General features: G+C 33.7%; 1 protein-coding gene across 4 annotated transcripts in view; it reads right to left on the reverse strand.

The window, feature by feature from the left end:
• Nucleotides 1-1,541: 1,541 nt before the first annotated feature.
• The window catches only part of LOC128234172 (protein Aster-B-like), a 43,147-nt gene continuing 19,801 nt past the window's right edge, over nucleotides 1,542-24,887 (reverse strand). For all 4 annotated transcript variants that reach the window (XM_052948212.1, XM_052948215.1, XM_052948213.1 and 1 more), the window contains 9 exons: nucleotides 20,011-20,197; nucleotides 19,288-19,431; nucleotides 16,975-17,292; nucleotides 13,374-13,427; nucleotides 10,517-10,711; nucleotides 9,149-9,221; nucleotides 8,396-8,512; nucleotides 6,752-6,872; nucleotides 1,542-5,341 (listed from right to left, as the gene is read on the reverse strand). In XM_052948212.1, coding sequence (XP_052804172.1) covers nucleotides 5,237-5,341; nucleotides 6,752-6,872; nucleotides 8,396-8,512; nucleotides 9,149-9,221; nucleotides 10,517-10,711; nucleotides 13,374-13,427; nucleotides 16,975-17,292; nucleotides 19,288-19,431; nucleotides 20,011-20,197 — 1,314 coding nt within the window. In that variant the 3' untranslated portion in view covers nucleotides 1,542-5,236. The remainder of the gene's footprint in view (nucleotides 5,342-6,751; nucleotides 6,873-8,395; nucleotides 8,513-9,148; nucleotides 9,222-10,516; nucleotides 10,712-13,373; nucleotides 13,428-16,974; nucleotides 17,293-19,287; nucleotides 19,432-20,010; nucleotides 20,198-24,887) is intronic.

Below are 24,887 nucleotides of genomic sequence, written 5' to 3' on the forward strand. Positions count from 1 at the left end.
CATATAAAGGAACAAGTTTGACTGAACTCCATAAAAAGGAACACGTTTGACTGAACTCCATATAAAGGAACACGTTTGACTGAACTCCATATGAAGGAACAAGTTTGACTTAACTCCATATGAGGAATCAAGTTTGACTGAAATTCCTATAGAGGAACAAGTTTGACTGAACTCCATATGAAGGAACAAGTTTGACTGAACTCCCTATAAAGGAACAAGTTTGACTGAACTCCCTATAAAGGTCAAGTTTGACTGAATTCCATATGAGGAATCAAGTTTGACTGAAATTCCTATAGAGGAACAAGTTTGACTGGACTCCATATAAAGGAACAAGTTAAACTGAACTCCATATGAAGGAACAAGTTTGACTGAACTCCCTATAAAGGAACAAGTTTGACTGAACTCCCTATAGAGGAACAAGTTTGACTGAATTCCATATGAGGAATCAAGTTTGACTGAAATTCCTATAGAGGAACAAGTTTGACTGAAGGACAAGTTTTACTGGACTCCATATAAAGGAACAAGTTTGACTGGACTCCATATAAAGGAACAAGTTTGACTGAACTCCATATAAAGGAACAAGTTTGACTGAACTCCATAAAAAGGAACACGTTTGACTGAACTCCATATGAAGGAACAAGTTTGACTGAACTCCCTATAAAGGAACAAGTTTGACTGAACTCCCTATAAAGGAACAAGTTTGACTGAATTCCATATGAGGAATCAAGTTTGACTGAAATTCCTATAGAGGAACAAGTTTGACTGAACTCCCTATAAAGGAACAAGTTAAACTGAACTCCCTATAAAGGAACAAGTTTGACTGGACTCCATATAAAGGAACAAGTTTGACTGAACTCCATATAAAGGAACAAGTTTGACTGAACTCCATAATTATAAAGGAACAAGTTTGCCTGAACTCCATATAAAGGAACAAGTTTGACTGAACTCCATAATGATAAAGGAACAAGTTTGACTGAACTCCATAATTATAAAGGAACAAGTTTGACTGAACTCCATAATTATAAAGGAACAAGTTTGACTGAACTCCATATAAAGGAACAAGTTTGACCGAACTCCATAATTATAAAGGAACAAGTTTGACTGAACTCCATAATTATAAAGGAACAAGTTTGACTGAACTCCATAATTATAAAGAAACAAGTTTGACTGAACTCCATAATAATAAAGGAACAAGTTTGACTGAACTCCATAATTATAAAGGAACAAGTTTGACTGAACTCCATATAAAGGAACAAGTTTGACTGAACTCCATAATTATAAAGGAACAAGTTTGACAGAAATCCCTATAAAGGAACAAGTTTGACAGAAATCCCTATAAAAGAACAATTCCGAAATTAGTGAGAATGGTTTGCATGCCTGTCTAAACATCATGTTTTATCCCAAATATACAAATGTGATTAAATGTGAGATGTGACATACATGTAGGCAATACACATATAGGCCTCAAATACTTATAACTACATCAGTGGGTCTGTGATAGTTCATGTTCAGGACGTATAAACAATTCAAACAGTATAACCTATTTTTGAAGTTTTTAATAATATGCTTTAAATCTTTCAATAACCTCCCTACTCATGATTCATAACAGAACAGTTGAAAATAAATATAAACTAACATTAACAACACAATGAGTCAACAGTCGTCTGTATCATAATGGACACCAAAAATGAGATAAAACATGTAAGTTTGTTCAATAAATATCTCATAACATCCAATTTTTCTGAAAGGTTACATATTATTATGGATGGTATGTTGAGGGAAAATGCCTTGGGTTTCTGAGCAAAACCTCCTGGGAAGCCTTCCAGGAAGTGGCATGTATGAAATATTGGCATGTGTTTTAGAAGTGTTGCAATTCTATTGAGATAATGATACAAGTCCATGGGGTGGTCTCAGAAATATGGCATGCATGTTATCTTATAACCAAAACGCTTCAACACATTCATGGTACTGTTTTAGATGAACTATTTTATTTGTCCATAGTATTTATTCTAAATTTCAAAGGACAGCGAGACATGTTCTGTCAGAAATCAACATCAAGGAGTGAAGGCAAAAAGGTTCTAAATGACATTAAGTAAAGAAGCAACTATAACCTTTTAGCTGTCAACCCTCATGTAGGAACATGCCCATTATATATCCTCGACATCATTCAAGAAGTTCTTTGTGCACTTTAAAGACATCATACAGTTCATAAACAATGTATAACAGGTGATAACAGTCTAGTGTATTGCACCAACACATAAACAATTCATCTAACAACAAGAGCATGCATGGAATATAACAGCTGTATTATGACTTAGAGTATAACAAACATGATGTAGAAATAAATAAATCAAGGGAGATATTCAACATCAATCTATGATTTCTCACAGAAATTATAGTACTATAGAGCAAGAGACAATTAACCTGGAAAATACATTTCAAACTTAAATCGGATTTTATCGATAAAACTGTCTTTTTTTCACCTTTCTAAACAAAGGCTGCTACTTGTTACAATGTCACAAATGTTTCAAATGAATAAGTTGAACAAAGTTTTTGAAAACACGTACAGTACAGTTGTTCAACGTTGTAACATCGGCTTATAAATAACTGACTTTGTCAGTAACAATGACAATGTCATGCATTATCTATTAGTTATAATTTGTATGATTTTAGAAGAAGATAAGGATATTACATTGATAATGTTCAATTCATTTTCCATAACATGAAGAAACATAAATTATTCAACAACTAATATGCTTACAGTATACTCAATGTTTCATCTATCGGTGTATACCGTCTATCGATGTAATCCGAAACATGCCGAATATCGATCACGTGAACGGGGTACCTGCACTTCATATTGTTTATATTCATTCGAGAGAACTGTCAGCTACAAACAAAAAAAGATCATGTCGTTTCTACGCGTAAGTATTCCCCCAAAATCAAAAAAAATATACGTAATTACATTTTTTCTATATTCTAATTCAACTTTCTAAATGTAAGCCATTGCTATTGCTAGAATCTCGCAAATCCCAGATCGGATTTTCCCGATTTCATCTATTTATATATGCTGATGACGTCACAGACAGGTGCTTCTTAACAATGTGCATATTCGCGGTCACGTTACCTCCATGTTTGGTATTGTTATCTACTGAAAATGTCATATACACCGGTTGATTGTACATACGTCACAAAATAAAATGGCCGACCCCTATGTCAACAAATAGGTCAGGTGTCGGACATTTACTATAGAAATACTTTTATGGCCACATAATTTTAAAGGTAATTAAATCCTCAACATATATGTATTAAAAATTATACATTTATATCAACTTTGATTTTACAATAAGCAAAGGAAATCTTAGTACACCGATAGATGAAACACACAGGCTATATAGTTTATAACACATAAAAAGAAATCACTTTATAAAGTGCGACTGCAAAATCAAGTCAAGATATTATACTTTTTGAGACATTATGGTTGTCATGATACTTCCATAAGCATTACATTATACATGTAGAGGTCATATTCTCTTCAAACTGTTTTTGCTATCAAGTTATCAAATGCAAAATCTCATTTTTTAAAACAACATAATTTATCATAGTAACATTCATACAGCCTTGACATTCAAGGTGAAATCATTTCATTTCAACAATAGAACGCAGCTCTGATAATGGAATGATTTAAATGGAATATGGAAAACATGTATGGAAAGAAGTATATATGGCAAATGGTCAGGGAGAAGGCACTTGGGACATACAGTGACCATACGTCCGAATTGGTGTCCTTAAAAGATTTATCTATTGGTAGTATATGTAAAACCTTCAGCACTTTGTGCAAAATAATTTAAAATCAAATCTCTGTATCAAATCAGTGGTACTAAAGGACAACAAATGAATAAATAGCCAGCTGAAGCAGTATTCATCTATTGGTAACAAAATACACCCCAAATGTTTGTTTTACTTTTTAAATATTCACACAAAATTCATAATAACTATCAAAATCTCGAGGCACTTAAGTGCTTTTATACATCTGCAAGCCCCATCAGGAATAAATCATTAAAATATGCTCATGAACTGTTTGCATAAATCCACTTTATGATGCAGTATCAAAAACCACCTCAGATATAATCACTAATAATAGAATTCCAATGTTAACTTAAATATACATCTCATTACGAATTATTTTGAGCATTGGACAAAAAGCAACAGTAATACAGTTGAAATATGGTATAGAAAGAAAGTGAATGCCCTGGGTGTGAATATGTATTACATTTATATGAAAATACACCTTTGAGGTTATACTGTTGTTTTGCTTTTACTCCCTTGGATATAAGAGTTATATCATATTTGAAACATTTATTGTATGAAAAGATGCCAACTTGCCATTGGTTTAGTATCTGTGCATTACAAAACTGAATCACAGATAAACAAGCACAATCATGAGTTCAACACAGTATTTATCAACGCATCAAGAATCACAGTACTGGGTACTACATTTGTTCCTTAAATATAAACATGTAACACAGAACTATTGAAAAATAACAGAAAGCGAAATTGTATTACATGTACTTATTAATAACATCTAAGGTATGCTTTTCAACTTTGCATTATTAAAACATTCAAGATAATGAATATTATGCATCATTGCACAATGCCCGTCATGTAATATAGTCATTCATTTCCAGGTCTTAAGATATAGTAAGTCTGAAACTCTGTATTGTAATCACTAATGTCCAGTAATTTCAATAAAGCTTTAAGTCTAAGAGCAAAACAACATGTTCCATCAGTTGATTCCTACTCCTACTGATAGCAACGTCCGATCTTACAAGCTGCTCCAATAAGGCTGCAACAATTCAGCACTGCACACTAAATCTTGCACCAAGAAAGAAGGTTACCAATGCATCATCCCCATGGTAACCAAAGGTAAAGGTTACTAATGGTAAGGAATGAGATTTATATCTCGGTAGCAACTATTTCAAGGTTAAGGTCACTGCAATGTGCAAGGTCATCTTCATTTCAGGATTCCAGCACCAAAGCTTTAGTTCTGTACTTATGTAGATTTGTATCACTTTAGTGACCAAGGTTGATTGTTAAATGTTTGATGGCTGCCATGGAAACTTTAACCAATCTATCTGCAATAATCATGGGGCAGCCCATTATCAGTAAGTTATGTTTATTGCCCCAACAGACTAGTTCATTAACCCAGTCATCTATCCTACAGCCAAGGTTGTTGCTATTCTTCAGAAGTAGCTTCAGAACTCATGGATGGATCACTGGAGGGAAAGGCAGACACAGACAGTGCCACATGTTCTTTAAGATTGACTAGAGTCTGCTTCATCTGTAAAAGAAGATATGTAACGTTAGGCATTATATCATCATAAGGTTATCCTTAACGAATTGTTTGAGTGGCCCGAATCAGACTTGTTTAAGTGGGTCAGTAGGTCAGAAATTATCACTCATTAGATTGAGTGGTGACTTGGAATAAAACAAGACAACATCTTTGCTAATTCCAGGTAAAAAAACAACTTAAAAGTCAACCAAGCCACTTCATATAAAAAAAATACAGAACTGATGATAAATTTGGATTATTTTGAAGTATGTTTTACAGGTTATAAAGCAGTCATTTTTCCCTCAAACAAGCAGTCAAAATGGTAAAAACTTTCAGGGATAATCATGATCGATAGAGAAATATATTACTTACTTCAACTTTTTTTAATAACGTTTCTTGGCTTTGAGGGAAAATTATTTCATTTTTCTCAAAAAAAAATATCCACACCAAGAGAACCTCAAGGGAAAATGACAGAGACTTACCAGAAGATAAAACCCCACAAATGTAAAACTCTTTTCCAAATATGAGAGGATAAGAGGTTTTTAAATGGAATAAAAAAAAAATCATTTCACATAAACAACTCCCTGGTTTTGAAGATAAAAATAGTACTAAAAGTGCATTACAAAGTTCATCTGTTTTTCTTCAGTCCAATAAGTGGAACAACTAAACAAATACTAGAGCCAGGGTATTTTGGGACTTGCTACATAAATATTATGAGCATTGTGAAATTAAACATGTGTACCAAGTAACATTTCAATATCTTAAAACTATTTTGATGATTTTGCAGCCAAACAAAGACACAAGGCAATACAGTGAAGAACAGATGAGTTAAAAGAGTGGTCTGGTGTTATGGCTGTAATCGCCTCCCTGCCATGAGATCGTGGGTCCAAGTCCCACTAAGGGATCATTCTTGTAGCTCCTCACAATGGACACCAGACCCCAATATCACGAAAAAAACTTGAGTCAAATCTCAATCTCTGACTGAACTCATTTTACCACATAAAATCATATCATATTAATTTAAAATTCTGCATAATTCTGCATGTCTTTATACTTTTTGAAAACATACTTTTTATTGTAATGTGTCGATAAAAGAATTGTCAATATTTCGAAGAAAAAATGTTTCTAGAGCATAAGAATATGCAAGAGTAATAGTTCAAAAATAAAGGATTGTACACAACTACTTTTTCAGCTGTTTCATATTTTACCTTTAGAACCTTGACCAAATGTTTAAATCAACATATTCTATGATAGAATGCGCTCTTAAAAGGTGTAAAAACAAATATGATGTTATTTTCGTGATATTGGGGCCGGATATGGTTTCTACCCAGGAAATGGACTATAGATTGATTTATATCAGCTTACAGCTATCTTCACAACTGAACTAAAATCAATATGTCTGATCTAAACTACTCCCACCTGATCAACCATGGATATAGAAGCAGCAAGCAGGTCCTGCCACTTGTGCATCTCAGCCTCATGTAGGTGTTGTTGTTGCTGTAGTAACCGCACCCATTCTTCCTGACTCTGGGGCGGATGTCTGCAATAGTGACAAACATAGACATGAGTGCCTGGTGGAAATAAAATGTCTCTTCCACATGTTATTGAGTTTCAAAAGCCTGATCGGTCATAATACTTAGCTATTTTAATTTAAATAACAACACTCTTTACCTGTGGTAATTGGCTTATTACCAAATCCAATGGGGACATGCACAAAACGTTAGGTAATCGTAATGGCTTATTAATTGTTTGTTGGACATAAATCATCCTCTTTCTGTTTAACTGTATTGAGTATTTATCTTGAGGCATAATAATTCATCATGAATGTGAGCATATTTGCAAATGAACAACTATGGCTCTAGGGGTTGTACAGCAATATTGATTGCTTCCTTCTTACGGAAATGATATAACTGTGCATATCAACTTTTTTGCAATGAAATCTAACATGATAATGGATTTACTGCAATTTTTTCCGCACAATTCACACTGACAGATATCAAAAACTTCTCAACAGCTAAATAGAATTTCAACCCCATACAAGAACTCGGTTAATTATTCAAATTAGGCAGTTCATAATAGAAAAAAACACAAAAAAAACGCAGATTTCTGTAATTAATGGCCTCATTATACCACTGTAAATGTCAAAAACCTGGTTACAATGCATGCGTTGAGTTACTTAATAAGAGGCATGTGAATGATCTTGCGTATTAATCTCAATTATTACCAGTAAAAAAATCAGTGATATATTTGATCAGTCACACAGTTCTATATTTCCGGGAATCTACTGACAAATAAAATACAGAACTGTTCAATTACATCCCAAACAATTCTTCACATATACACAATCAGCTCCATCTAGCCGACACATGAAAAATGGCGTTCTTGGAAACAGGCATCAAATTAGTGCTAACTGACTCTCAGGTTTGCCCTTATGAATAGGATTATGTCAACAGCAGTAAGGTTTTGGTTATAGTTTAGTTTTTCTGTTTTCAGGATAATGCAGTAACCTGATTTATATCATTGATATAAATCAGGTTACTGCATTATCCTGAAAACAGAAAAAAATAAACTATAATCATTGAATGAACTTAATGATGAATTTTGTTAAAAAGTAGCAAGATATGAAAACATGTAGTCCGGTTTTTTAACACAATTATATTCTCCTATCCTGTTTTATAGCTGCACTCTCACAGATTGAACGTTTTGACAACTTTTGTATTTTTTGTCTTGGAACAAGCCAATTTATGCGCAAATGCATGGAAGCTAGTGATATAAGACTACTGACAAAAAATCAGATCGCAGATTTCATATTTAAGTTCAAAAATTGATGTTTGATGCATTTTTCAAAAACCGTTAGTAACGCTTTTAGCCATTAAATATTAATTTTCGAACGGAAATATGAAAATCTGCGATCTGATCTTTTGTCAGCAGTCTTATATCACTGGTTTGCAGATATTTACGCCAAAATTGGCTCATTCCAAGACAAAAATTTAAAAAGTTGTCAAAACGGTAAATCTGTGAGAGTGCAGCTTTAATAACATCTGAGCTGGTACAAACCCATACTTGTGGAGGGATGAGAAGGTGGCCCCAGAGTCAGGGAAGTACAGAAGGTTAGCGGCTGTCTCCAGGGACCAGAGTTTGTAGAACAGCAGTGCGTTGAACATGACCAGTAGCACCAGACTGAAAAACAACATAGAGCTTATTAAAGGAAGTGTTTCTGAACATTGTAGGCAGAATATAATCTAGAGTGCTAGGCTTTGTACACCAGGGGGACACTATTGTGTAACACTTTGGGTCCAGGACAAAGCCCTCGCCATGAGCTGAGGAGTCTGAAACAGCCCTTGGACACTTCCAAGAAAACAGAATTTCAATACACGCCATTCATTTTGCACCCGTAAACTTGCAAATATTTTTCTCTCATTTTTAAATAAAAATATAGGGATAAAGCGTAGTTGTTCTTCATTATAAAGTGAATTTATGCCCTTTTAAGGCTGGAGACAAACATTATTTCTCCCTTGGCTCTGACAAATTTATGAGCATTCACCATTAAACAATAACACCATGCTGATTTTTGTCTTCCAAAAATGCCCTCAGTTGGAGACATTTTTATTATCTTCACATTCTATGAGAGACATTGTAACAGTAAATTGCCAACCTTTATTGATTGCACCACATTGCAGTTAAACTGACAACCTTGAATTTGTTTTATCGCACAGACAAAGTAATATTGCATGTCCTTTCATTTCAACTAATGTTATTTATAAGACAATGTGCCGGTGTTTATTGTGCAGACAGAGTAACAAATTGCAGACTCACATGCAGCAGACAATGCGAACCAAAGTGTCAGCATTTAGGTTCAGCAATTTCTCCTCTTTTTGGACAGAAAGTGCTGAAAATAGAGGAAGATAAAACATTGAGATAATGTTGCAGTGTTTTGTTTATCTAATAATGCCAACCAAGCTTAAGTCCATTAAACATTAGGCCAAATAAAAAGCAAGCGTGGTTCCTGTACCAAGCCTGAAAAAAGGAGGGTATGTAGGATAGATTATTAGTAAAATCTTGTACAATTCTTTTTTATGCATCTCTGTTCCATGTATGCATTAGTTTTTTATTTGACACAACTTGTTCTGAATAACGCACATTCATACACCATATATAATTCATTTGTACACTTTGCTTTTTCTTTTTTTAAAAAATAAGGGTCAGCCATTACTTTTTAGTCAGGCCAGGCCATCAAAACTAGACTCTCTTTTGTTTGGGCGTTAGTATTGTTTTCATCTACAGTATACCATATAGTTCACTGAAGTGTTGTTTATGTCTATGTTAACAAAAACATGACAAACACGTACTTTGATAGATCATTAAAGCCTGTTTTATTTCAAGAAGACAACTGCAATCATAAAACATCACTTAAACATCACTCAACTTTGAGAAGCAGACTGATTTTACTATCAAGCGTGATCAGAATTAATATCAAATAATACACAGAAGATTTCAGGCACAAAACCATGTTCAAAGTCGTTAAACAAGAGAGATGTGCTCAATTTGATAGAGATCTACCTTCAGTGTCAACACATTCCCACTTTAGGTTTTATCTTAATAAGGCAAAGAAATCATTTCCCATTGTGTCAAACAATGCTCAGGTTGATTTACATATTGGCGCTGCTATCGAGGACGATCAATATTCTAATTTCGACATAAAAATGATACCTATAATACACAGCTAGGGCATGTTGAACAATGAATATAAACTACTGATGGGGACATGAAGGGATTCATTCACATTTGATATGGTTTGACACTGAAAACATTACTTTCATGAAAAATGTGAAGAAATTGCTTGTTTGAATGATATTGTTTCAATGATATATAACCATCAAAAGTGCTCTGTTTTGTAGAAGATCATTAATAATGCTATTGAAGATTAACTATTTTAGGTTTGTAGTTACAAAATTCTGTTCAAACAAGAATTTGCCAGTTGATGTTGGTTAAAATGTTCATAACAGTTACATGTAAAGTAACTCAATTTAATTTTGATAAAATAATGTTTCCAACATTTAACCTGTCAAAAAGTTCCTTTAAGCATCAAACTGAGTATTGAACTTATTATTTGATTTAGTTCCATAAATTCATTTTACTTATACAGTAACAGAGTAGAATGTATTTTTAACAGCTCAGACTCACTTCTGCTAGGTGCAGCAGGAGGCGCCATTTTATCTGCCTGAGATCGTGACATTTGTCGTGATGTCGAGGAAATATCCCCCGGTGTGAGTGTTCCTCGCACGCCATGGGAACGACGTTTCCGTAACTTCCGTTTTGACGCCAACGGGAGTCCTTGATTTTTCTGGTGTTTTTCAGACTCTTTCCGTAAGTGGATGCCTGGAATTCCATCATAAAAGTAACTCATGGTTGCACATGTATATCAGTACACTAATTGGTTCAAGTACTTCACATTTTATCAAATATAATTGTAGTTCAAAGCTCATAATAATCTAACTTTAATTCAAATTATTTTTTTACAGTTTAAGAAGGGTTTTTTCTCTGGATATCAACAAGAATATTAAGTCAAAGCTGTTTTTCTTTTTTTCAGATTTAAATATTTAAGTATAGGCCATTTTTTTTTGCTTTTGATGCCAATAGGATAAAGTTAAGCTCAGATTGAAAGGGTTTATCTTGTTTGTGAGATTTAAAATTTATTGAAGTTTCAAATCACAACTTTAATAAATATAGACAGACAGTTAAACTAGCATGTTGAAATCCATTTTTGATTATAGAACAGACAGGAATGTTGGCATGTTATATCTCAAAATGCTATTTTCTTTCCAAATTTGAAACAAACACAGACCATTTTCATTTACCCTGGTGCATAAACTTTATTCAATGGTGAATTATACAAAATCTTTATCTAGTTAACATGTAAAGAGCTGACGTAACAATGCTAAATTAGAAAAAAAAATGTATTTCCACCCGAAAGCACTTGGGAATACTTCATTAATCAGCAGATAAGAAATAACAGGGAAAGTTGAACTATACATCCTTGGGTAATTAAAGATTGTATCTTGTTTAGATTGCAAACCCTAGGATAAACACAATCCTGAAACTTCAAATTGTCTGCAAATTTTGAGAAGTTTGTGTAATGTCTTGGCCAAAGTAACAATGGGACATAACTCAAGAAATGTCTTGGCCAGAGTAACAATGGGACATAACTCAAGAAATGTCTTGGCCAGAGTAACCATGGGACATAACTCAAGAAATGTATTGGCAAGATAATCAATGGGACATAACTCAAGAAATGTCTTGGCAAGAGAATCAATGGGACATAACTCAAGAAATGTCCTGGCAAGAGAATCAATGGGACATAACTCAAGAAATGTCTTGGCAAGAGAATCAATGGGACATAACTCAAGAAATGTCTTGGCAAGAGAATCATTGGGACATAACTCAAGAAATGTCTTGGCCAGAGTTAAAATGGGACTTAGCTTAAGATATTTCTTAGCCAGGGTGACAAGGGTGATGACTTAAGAAATGCCTTGATCTAATCTGACACTTTTTCACACAAAAAAACACAAGGAAACAGAAGTTGAAAAAATGAAATCTTAATGCTAAAAGAAACCATGAATACAATCATTCATACGATCCTAAAAAAATATGTAAGATACCTCCAAGACAAAAGTTCCATGACACTTTAATTCAAAGAAATTCTTGTACCCTGTGAACAATTTTCATTGTAAGTCAAGTCATTAACATGATTGCTATACTCTCTGGTTTTAGAAAATGAAAAATAGGCCACTTTCATATTATCCATAAAACCAAGCTTTTGGTTGAACTATGTGAGAATTGTTTATTTTATTTTTATTATTATTTCAATCTTAAAAATGGGAAACAATATTAAAGGTTTATAGCTAACAATACAAATGCATTTGAATCAAACTTATTTAATCAAAAAAGAGTTTCAAAACAATCACAGCCCAATCACTCATCTAGTTCTTTATGACAATTTCAAGGGGCATCTAATTAATTTCATAAATGTGAAAACATGTTTATGATCCATGATATCTGTGAATATCATGTCGGTTTTTAAGTAAAAAAAATATATTGTTGCTATGTAATGCATGAATGTTTTGTTTTGCTTGATAGACCAATTAATCCTGTTAATAAATAAAACCGGTTTTGTTTTTGTTTTTTGTTTTTAAAAAACTAGCAAGCTAAAAAAAAAATATCACTGACTGAGACACTGAAAGTAGTTGAGTACTCACTGGACAATGACAACTGAGTACTTACCAAGACACTGAAAGTAGTTGAGTACTCACTGGACAATGACAACTGAGCACTAACGAAGACACTGAAAGTAGTTGAGTACTCAATGGACAATGACAACTGAGTACTAACAAAGACATTGAAAATAGTTGAGTACTCACTGGACAATAACAACTGAGTACTTACCAAGACACTGAAAGTAGTTGAGTACTCACTGGACAATAACAACTGAGTACTTACCAAGACACTGAAAGTAGTTGAGTACTCACTGGAAAATAACAACTGAGCACTAACAAAGACATTGAAAGTAGTTGAGTACTCACTGGAAAATGACAACTGAGTACTAACGAAGACACTGAAAGTAGTAAAGTACTCCCTGCAACTGACTACTGAGTACTTACCAAGACACTGAAAGTAGTTGAGTACTCACTGGACAATGACAACTGAGCACTAACGAAGACACTGAAAGTAGTTGAGTACTCAATGGACAATGACAACTGAGTACTAACAAAGACATTGAAAGTAGTTGAGTACTCACTGGACAATAACAACTGAGTACTTACCAAGACACTGAAAGTAGTTGAGTACCGGTACTCACTGGAAAATGACAACTGAGTACTAACAAAGACATTGAAAGTAGATGAGTACTCACTGGACAATAACAACTGAGTACTAACAAAGACATTGAAAGTAGTTGAGTACTCACTGGAAAATGACAACTGAGTACTAACAAAGACACTGAAAGTAGTAAAGTACTCCCTGCAACTGACTACTGAGTACTTACCAAGACACTGGAAGTAGTCAAGTACTCCCTGGACACTGTTCCGCTCTATCATATCTGAGGAATAAACGGTAGACACCATCATGAATTATATCACATCATATCCCATCCACAAATATGAAAGATATCACTTCCACAAATAACGTATTCCTCAATCTCTATAAATAATAACACTCGTCCTTCACAAATAAGTGTTTAAAACATTAAATCATGAAGTACTCAATCACTGTGATGTGTAGGTGTTTTCCATGATTCACTTTATCACGAAGATGTAACATATTTTTTTGGCAATGATGCGTTTTTCAACAGTTTTATGTCTCTTTCAACTATCACTGATTAAATATAATTACATGTGTATGATCGGAAGTGTATGTACCATTCATACAGTTAGTCATCACTTAATAAAGAGTATAAAACTACAATTATATCACACTTAAGTGTATCATCATTTCTGCCTATAAACCACTGTTTAAGTACTTAGAATAGCTTACAGTCTTCGTGCAAAAGTTTCTCATTAAAACTTTAAAGTCACTGCGACAATTCTCAGTGTTTTTTTTTGTATTCTCAATAGCGTGTTTTCCTCGTCATTGAGAGAGACCAAGTGAAATTCCAATTAAACATGTGGGAGGGTTTCCATATTTTACGCAGATTTGAAACATCACAGAAATTATCTCACTGAATATTGAAACATTACAGCCATTAGCGTTTTTTTGTCATGGTACATGTCAATATTCCTCTAGAAACATTTTTTTTTATGTGCGATTAAATGACACTTTTTTTGCTATAAAAATGCTTGCGTCATATTTCCTGGTGGGTTTAAAGTGCTGGCAATGATAACATTTTGTAACCCATAGATTCTAAATGATTAATTGCACAATTAATTCCAAATTCATTGACACAATATCAAATTTTTATCAGTTTACTGTTTAAACACTTAAATTTATAACACATGGCACGTTTTATGAAATTCTTCTAACACCCACACCGTAATCTTACTTCTAACTTAATTTTGTTTCTGTATTAAATGTTGATCTCGCCCACGACAAGCCGAGCTGGTATGTATATGGTAAACTTCATTTGCAATTCATCACTTACACATTACACAACAATCTAAATAAGAATCGCAAAACAACCCTTAAGGCAAATAAACCACTTGTCTTCATTTATTATGAAGTAAACCATTTAATTTGTAAACACAATGAATCTATTCATTCAATATTCATTTTCAATTAATTTTGTTTTGTAGAAGAATTTTTTTTTTAATATAATAATACGCAAAATTAATTAAACCAACTAAAACATGTATCAGGAGGTGAAATGCTAATTTTAATCCAATTTCCAGTTTTTCAGAACTTTTATATCCCTGGTTGAGTGGCATCCAGCTCAACTGGCGCAAATCAATAAAGAAGACGTTATTGGCTGTCTGTTGTCCAAAAGTACTGGTGATGCGACATTTCTCCCCTCAAATAGAAGACATTACTCCCTTGTAATGAAATGCAAATGAATTCTTCACCAAGACTGTCATGGTCATATTGATGTATTACCCCGTTTTCTAAAGATGTGTGATGCCATATTGGTTTCCATTCCAAGCTTATTGTTATATTACGAAAGGAAAATCAGTCATGTGAATATAGATTTCTTTCATATATTGTTTCGTAAACAACTAATATCTAACAATGCACTGTTTACGTGAACCATTAAAAATGCAAATTAAGGGTGTCACATAACACTTTTCATTAAATTATGCAAAATTTAATTGTGGCAGGCATAATTTCAATCAATTCCAAAGTAATGTTTCCTTTATTTCCTTAAATTTATCACAATACACAGATTTCATCTTGAATGCACAGCATTGATTATTTATCATTTATATCTGATGTTGTCATGCTAAACTACACTTAGTTTAAACCAGTAGGAAGCAATGCTGGTTTATTTATATCTCACAGCTATTGAGTTTTTTACATCTCACTTGCTTTTAATTAATACACAAATATAAATAAACACTTATTCTGAGTTTTCCCAGTAAATTGACTCTTTTTTATGCTATTGAAACTACTTAGGTCTATCTGTTAACTATCAAAGGCAAACAAAAAAGCTCCCATATCTATGGAAACTGATACAAAAGTCTTAAGTGCTTTTCCATTAAATACATTTAAGGCCAAAGAAAACATATTATAATCCTCATCCCCTACTGGACAGTTCATGTTTAACATATAATCAGCTTTAGCAAATCAGGAAAATGGACACAAAATTTAAATGTAACAGCCGCTTTTTTATATAAAAAAATCTGCAGATCTGCCACATTTTTTCAAACAAAAATTTAAATGAGAATCTAAAAACAATTTTTGCCTTAGACCGCATTTTTATCTTCCTCATTTCATTATTGTTTAACATTTATTCACAAATCAGTTTGAATTTTTAGCATTTACATTGTTAGACTGAATATTCAGGCTATAAATTTTCATTCATTTTATGAACATGCTTTCATGCACAATATTTTCGCTAGCCTGAACCATGGTTACCAGCAATGAATTAGTTATGATCCTGACATCTTAAACAAGCTGACTTCATGTTGTATTGCATAATCATGAATTAACATCAGAATAGGCTCCTAGCACATTATGAACATGCAGTTGGTGGCATAATGGATTAATCACCATTATAATATACAAGGCTTTGGTACGGTGTAGCGTTGATCCCATCTCTTTTTATTTAAATCTTCAGTCAGTTCTTACATCATCAATAAACTATTCTTATTTTCTTTGATTTTGCATACATCAAAAGGGTCTGATGTTAAGAACATTTTAAATAAACACAAAATTTCCGTTAATGCTTATGCACTTCAACCTCCCACGTTCTGTTATCAAGTTTAATGAGAATGAACAAAATTTGAATAATGACAACCTGAATTCAAAACTGCAGTTTGATATTGTTGGTGAACAAAATTTGAATAATGACAACCTGAATTCAAAACTGCAGTTTGATATTGTTGAAAATGTGAAGTACAAATAATAATTTCTCCTGAATAATCAATCAAGATTTATGCTTCTCAACAAATTCTATTATCATTTATGCATGAAAGATTTTAAAATTTTGAAGTCATAAAACATTTACACGATAAACTACAAATTATATACTATATTTATACATAAATAAGTGGTGCCTTTTTTGTAAAAAATGTTTTTAAAGGCAACAAATAACCAGCAGCCAATTGTTAAAAGCTGGTCAAGTCTTTGATTTTGTCAAGGATAGCTGAAACGGTTATCAATCAGTCAACATTTATTAAAAAAACAAAACAATAAAATAAACTAGCCTTCAGATAACCTGTGGACAACTGATCAGTCAGCTGCTGGTGGATATCTAGTCATTTTTTATGGTAAATTTCATTGGGATTCAGTTAACAATTCATACACTGACTTTGGATTAATTAAAAAAGAATCAGTTTATGCATTTCAAATAAATATACCTAAATTTGGCAATTATGATAATGCTTTTGCTGATGCTAATGCTGTGGCAGGTAGCAGAAATGATACTGCTACTGATGATGGATGATGATCACTAAATTAACTTTCAAAGATAACACCTGGATTAAAAACATACTTACTTTTGACAACTCCCCACAGCGATTTACGGTATTTCACTTCACTAGTTACTCGTAACCGACATTTTCCCTTGGACACACGAGTGAGACAGTACCGATTCATAACATAGAAAGCGTCTGAGTAAGGAATTCCTAGGGGAGTACATTCTGCGTCTATCAAATACATAACACCAGGTTGACTCTGTTTATAGCACATGTGTTTTTCTATAGTGTTTGAAGTCTTTGGTCCGAAGGGTGCGTTGAGGGGTATGATATAGTTTGCCTCCCGTACACGACCTATATTCTCCCCTTGTTCGTCTCGCCATGGTGATAATGTCACATCTGTAAAAAAAAGAAAAGTTGTTTACAGTAATTAAAGCTTATTTACAGTGTCACTGTGGTTGTCAATTGACACTAACCTTTCATTCTTTTGAATTACAAGAAACATGCAATAAAATTTGCACAAGGGACACAATTCAAATATGATGGTAGAAATTGACATTGTAGAGTTATCTTTAATATACATACACATCCTGCTAAGAAAAGTGGGAAAAAAACCTGCATTTCAATTTAATAATTTTAAGTGCTGTATTTATCCTGACATATTTTTATCAAATCTTCTAATCAAGTTTCTACATCAGAAGATAAATTATTCTAACCTTTGATTTTTAAGGGTCTGATGTTAAGAACATTTGAAACAAACGCAAAACTTTCATGAATCCTTATACTTTCCGACCTCCAACATTTTGTTATTAAGTTTTATGAGACATTTTTGTTTAATAATGACAACACAAATTCAAAACTGCTGTTTGATATTGTTGGAAATTACTCCCTGAATAATCAATTGAGATTTATGCTACTCAAGAAAATCTAATATCATTTATGCATGTAAGTTTTTGACAGTTTAAATAAATTGCTATAGATGACTGATGTTATTGTAAAGAAAGCTCAATTTTGACTTTTTACTAGTTATGGCAACTGTTTTTGAACGACTACCACCATAACAATACCAAGGTTACAAAAATGTCTGGATGTCTTTTCTTTAAATACATTCGATAGATATCACTCATAAGTACACAATACATGCAACATCTGAAACAGAAGTCCAGGTTTGATTGAGAGCGTTAATCTACAGCAATGGTATTTGAAATTCTTCCTCATTTTCCAAGAATTATATTTTTATTTCATGTCTGATTTCAAAGGACCAAGAAATATGACCTACATTGTCAACAAAGTACAAACACTTGACAAGTCTAAATAACAAGCATTGAACAACCGTCAGACAGACAGGGGCATTTTTTTGCAGCGCCAGACAGACAGATGTACAGTCAGATGGAAGGACACAAGACTTGCAACCAGGGTGGTTATTATAGTAAAAAGAACTGTATAATAAATAGCGAATACTAGGTTAGTACCGTGGATGGAGGAAGTTTATCTGGCAAGGTGGAGGAATTTATAATTTATAAATTCTGCAGCCGAGCTAGATAAACTTTCTTCATACACGGCACTAACCTAGTATTCTATTTATCCTGTTACTTTGTTTATTTAAACACTATAAATAACCTTAAAATTATTAAGTAACTTTAAAAATAAGGGGGACAACTGTTTTTCCCCTGCACACTCAGTATCCATGTTTAAATCTCCCCCAAAATAGTTCTCAAAACTGTTCAACTTTTTCCATATATGTTTATAGTCAAAGTCACTGCATTTTAATATGTCAATATCAATTCAAAACAAAAAAGCTTTAAAAAGTGCATGAACACGGATCAGTCATCAAACATTATCAGATGATGTAACAATTTCTCCGCAAGTCACAGAGTACAGTAAACAGGTCATGGTTCAAGATCATGAGTGTTCACAAGCAATCACCACATGTTAATGGATTTCATTCGTGTTGATACTGTTGGATGTTCAGTACTGCATCGGCAAAGAGATAATTCATTTCTGTTGTAAGTGAGATTTTTTCATTTACCACAGAAATGGAATTAACTATCGTTGAATGCTGCACAGTTTCCAGCAATTGTGGGTGGGGTAAGATTTTCACATCACATGTAGATTTTCTGGTCGATTGTTTTGCCTGTGTCATTTGTATGCAGAGTTATGGGATGTTATCGGTGAGTGATTGTTGAGGTCCGTTGTTGGCCTACTATTAATAAGATACTGAAACATAATTCATGCTTTTCCTCCGACATTTTAAAATAGAAAAGTCCGTTTTCGCGGTCACATGACCAACTGACTGTAGATAAACATCACATGGTCTACTGTCCTAATAAACTAAAAGTTACACGGCACCTTGTTATTGGACCGATCTGTATGGGAGTGACAGGATAAACCAACCTGTATATTTCCTGGCACTAATGAATGCTCGGAAGAATTCACAATCGGTGAATAGCAGTTCAAACATGGTATCAACAGGTATATGGTAGACTTCGTTATGGGCCAGCTTGGATAGGTGGTCATGTTCCGAGCACACAATTTCTCCTGGGAAAAGAAAGCCAGGTGAAGTTCAAAGCTATAAGACTTATCAGAATGCATGTAAAACATGAAACCAAAAGGCTTCTTCATTATTCATTAAGCAATAATCACTGTTAATTTTTGCTTTAATAAAGTTTTTATGTTTAAGTTTTTAAGCAACAATAAACAATAACCATTTAAGTCTAAGTGTCTCTATATTAACATATAAGCATGCACTGACTAAATGGTATTTCACGTGTCATTTTGCCACAATCATTCTGATTAAATCAGAATCAGGCTTTCTCGTTCGCAGAGGTATGAGTTAAACACTAAAATTGCTCATTCCTAACAGTTGCAGCCAATTTTGTTCTCCATTAATGTTCAGCTAGATATGGTTGTTAAACACACAGCAATTTAGAGAGATAATCATTTTGAGCAAATTTCAGGAAAAGCAAAAAAATTATTCTTTTGTTAGAAAGACTTGAACAGCATTATTTTGCATAGTCACAGATTTGTTTGAAGCAGTAACACGTATGGTAAAAACTGTATTCCGCTGTTTGCAGCAGCTGCTGTATCCTACTGTGCAATTCATTGGACATTCCCTACCTTCACTCATGTCATCCTCCGTGGTATCACTGAGGTCGGTGGGCTGCTGTTCTTCAGGGTCTTCAGGCGACCCAGAGAGGAGTGGGGCGGAGCAGGAGTCCTCAAGGCTCAGGTCAGCCTGGGTGGAGTCCCCATCATCCATGTCAGCCCCTAGCTCTGAGGTGCCTAAGAGCTCTGAGGAATCACCCTAGGAAACAGAAATTATTTAATTAAGTGTTTTGTGGATGAAATTTGAAATGATCAGAGAAATTGGTTTGGTTAAACTTATGCAATACTTGTGACGAAAAAATTACAAGAATAGTATAACATACGATATAACTATTCCTCATTAAATACATGGCAACACTCTTTGAAAGTTACTTTTTAACTTGTTTTAATCCTAATATTCAACAAAAACAAATTATAAATAGAAATAAGATTGTGCTTTGAAGTATACTAATGCTGAAGTCACAGTAAACATGAAATAATGGTGATAACAGCCCTAAAATGAAAATAACAGTTTGCAAAAAGCCCCTTCCGATACAATAACAAGAGCATTTTGGCAAGTACTGAATTCAAACCTAACGCAAAAAACTATATATATTATTTCTGAAATAAATTGCATTGTTACAAAAACATTCAAGTAATATAAACAAGTTGATTTGTGTTGCTGGCAAGATTCGTGTTCAAATGCGGTAAGTTGTCTTACATCAACATACATGTATAATGTACTGCATGTCAATGGTAACCCAATGAAATGTCAAAGAAAATCAAACTTAGAAACAGTCATGTAACTAATAAAACAACAAGAAGTACCGCAACTGTCCTATTAGATGTACCGCATGTCTTTTTAAGATCGCTCTGTGCTAAATAAAAAACATTTTCCCCATTCTAAAAAGATCTTAAAATCTGTTAACTGTGATAATTAGTCATGTTTGGAGTCATGAATATTTAATACTGACAACACTTGTCCAATATCCACTGTTTAGAAGTATACACCAAATGTGTGATAAATAAAAACAAGAGCTGTCTCAGAGACAGCGCACTTGACTATTCCGCCGCTTTTCAGTGTAAGGATTGAAAAAATTTGGCGAAACATGCATGGATCACTGTTAGACTAGATTTCAACGCAATACATGATGTGCTGAGAGTAGAGATAACTAGAGGTATCTTACTTGGCTAATTAAGTAGGTTGGATGGTTGTGTACCATTGTATCAAGTCTAAATGCAATTCCTCAAGTAGTTGTTGAGATATTAACCTGTGTGTGCTTGCATGCAAAACCTTAACCAGAATTTCTAAGTCGAATAATAAAGGGCAATTATTTGCATTAAATGCAAACTAGAGTTATCTAACTTGGTTAATTAAGTAGGTTGGATGGTTGAGTACCATTGTATCAAGTCTCAATGCAGTACCTCAAGTAGTTGCTGAGATATTAACCTGTGTGTGCTTGCATGCAAAACCTTAACCAGAATTTCTAAGGCGAATAATAAAGGCGTATTATTTGCATTAAATGCAAATTAGAGTTTCCATCTTGGTAAATTAAGTAGGTTGGATGGTTGAGAACCACTGTATCAAGTCTCAATGCAATACCTCAAGCAGTTGCTGAGATATTAACCTATGTGTGCTTGCATGCAAAACCTTAACCAGAATTTCTAAGGCGAATAATAAAGGCGTATTATTTGCATTAAATGCAAATTAGAGTTTCCATCTTGGTAAATTAAGTAGGTTGGATGGTTGAGAACCACTGTATCAAGTCTCAATGCAATATCTCAAGTAGTTGCTGAGATATTAACCTATGTGTGCTTGCATGCAAAACCTTAACCAAGGTGTGACGCCGACGCCAACGCTTGGGTGAGTAGTATAGCTTAAAATAGTCGAGCTGAAAAAACGGTCCATTGAACATGTGGCTTTGATAGATCAATACAATACCTTCAGCAAGAATGACAAATGGTTTAATCTGTTATCAATGTAGGTTGTGTGTAGCCTAAATTATATGATAGGGTATTCAGGTGCGCTGGAAACAAATGGCGCCAATGTTATGCTTTTTAAGGGAACAAAAAAAGTTTCAAGTTTAGTGTTAAAGTGAGCATTGTTCAAGTGGCAGAATTGGAAAATAGAGCAACGAAAAGATAATGAGACCCATGAAAGACTCTGTCTAACAGGACATTTACGGTACATGTAACGATTGCAGTTAAACATTAAAGCCTCCTTTTGCAGCCTTGTCAATAACAAATGTGCAATACTATCGACTGACAGTCAAATCTTCCTTTGCAAAGCCAAAAGGGGCATAAAACTAGCGGCACCATTCTTACATCACTCTGGCTTCTCTTGTGTTTTTTCCTCAACTTGGAGAAAGAATTGCTGATTTTCAAGTTTGCTTTCCCCGTATAGTTCCTCCCAAATGAAATCTGCTTTATCTTTTTCCAGCGGCTTTTCTGAGTTACATGGTTCATAATTCAAAATAACAGACACTTTCAAACATTGTTTTGTTTGTATATATATATATATATATATATATATATATATATATATAACTCACATCATCAAATAAAAAGTACTCATATTTCAACACAACCTGGAGGATTACACTTTAACACACATATACACAGTAATATATATATTCTCATAAATCCAAGTTAAATCCTGCACTAGTTCACATTCCTATTTTGCTTACTAACTGACTCCTAACAAAACAGAAAGTAATGAACATGTAGGGTTCATGACCTGTTAAGTAATGGGGAAATTTAGGAAAAACAAAAACAATCATGGGGTGATATCATTGTTCAATGAGATTTACTGGTTATGTTTCAGGTATGGTGTGAGCAGTCATGATTAGATAATACAGTTTGAAACCACAGTATGGTGATCATTTGTGGGTACGGGTAACACGACCCATATGTGAACTGCAGTGTTGTCCACAGTGACTCAAAATTTGGAAATAAAATGTAAATATTGACAATAAATGTGTTGTAACCACAATTATTTTGTTAACTTCTTTAATTATCACTTCCATTGTAACCACAAACAAAGTCATTGAGTATTTTGTTAAGATTTAAGTGTTCAAATAATACAAGCTCTCTACTGGTTTTGGAATGGCTTGCTTCTTCACATGAGACATGTATAACTACTAGTATCAGGTACACCTTTATAGTGGTTTTGTTTTTGCGCCAAAAATAGCGCGGAATAGGCCATTGCTTTGTGCTGGGAAATCTCGTTCCTTTAAGGAGATTTGTCAGCGTTTAAGCCAAGCTTTTCCCAGAGTTTAATGATATCAAAACATATGCTTTAGATAAGCACATTATAATAGGCCTTACATGTCTTCGGGGTGTGGGGGCATTTGGCGGGGATTTTACCTGGGATTGGCTGGACCAAAAGTCAAAGTCCCCGCTAATCTTAAGACCTTAAAGGGCCGTGGTTACAATTGACTGGTGCATTACATACACACTGACAGATTTATAACATATCCAGTGATTCCTGTACACAATATTGTTCATCAAACAAATATAAAACAATATGGTACTTCTTACATTTATCGTTATAAGAAAAAAACAGTGATCAACCACAAAACAAGAATACCATAGACGCACAGCAAAAGTCCATTTCCTCACACTTTTTACAAACTTAAGCCCTGTTTAGAAGCACAAGGCAATGGCCCAAACGACAATGAACTAGAGACACAAACGACAATGAACTAGAGACACAAACGACAATGAACTAGAGACACAAACGACAATGAACTAGAGACACAAACGACAATGAACTAGAGACACAAACGACAATGAACTAGAGACACAAGCGACAATGAACTAGAGACACAAACGACAATGAACTAGAGACACAAACAAGCCAAAAATCAGAGACAAATATGAGTGTCATATAAAAAAACTGCTCCAGATGGCTTCGATATGACATCTTAATCCCTTACCTTTCTTCTAGCTCTGTCAGCGTACAAGACCAGGTACTGAGAACCCTCCATTTCTTTTAATTATTGTTTTAACTGACAATTTGTTTTCCATTAAATCCATATACAATGCATTTAAAATTCAGCACAATGATTCACAAGATAACATAGAGATAAAGCATAGACTCCACTGACCTAAATTTTCAATCCATTGTTAAATTATCATGTTATTAGGTTTAAGGGTTGTTGAACTATTGATTGAACACTTTTTTCATGTACTACCTTGACAGAGAACACCGAAACATGGGTACTTACAAACTGATGTTATCCATACTATAATCAATCAAAATGGACATTTGAAATAAACCCCTTCATTTTTTTTACATTAATATAAAAAAATTCATGTCAAATCTAAAAGAAAAGGTATCCCATTTTCACAGTTAACCTTATTTTGTAACAGAAACTTAAATTGATGTTTTTGTGCCTCAATTATTTGGTGATTGTATGTAAAGAGAACTGTTTATGGAAACATGAATGATATGATCATGCATAAGTCCAGATAAAGTCAAAGTTAACGCATGTAGTTTAAAGGGAAGTTACTCATACCTTTGTTTCTTAATTTTTTGCTACATGATTATTTCCTTCCACGAGACAAACAAGTGAAGCTGTCAACTAAATGGATATCATCTTTCAGCTTTTTGTTTTATAATGAAGCTTGATTTTGAGGACACCATGTTTTTGCAAGGAACTGTATCTAGGACTTGAATAAAAAAATATTCTTTTTGAGACAAACCAAGGCCATCATCACAGCAGCAATGAAACAAGATTGCAACGGTGATATTCTTCGACTTAGATAAAATAGTTTCAAAATTTACAATGTTTGTAAAAGGCATTCGTATTCATCAGAGGTTTGCTAATGATATATACCAATAGCATCAACGCTCTGGTGTATGATAATAGTATTAAGCCTCTTGGTTGATAAGAAGTCCTTTCCTT

The sequence above is a fragment of the Mya arenaria genome, chromosome 5 (assembly GCF_026914265.1).
Source record: "Mya arenaria isolate MELC-2E11 chromosome 5, ASM2691426v1".
NCBI classification, from domain to species: domain Eukaryota; kingdom Metazoa; phylum Mollusca; class Bivalvia; order Myida; family Myidae; genus Mya; species Mya arenaria.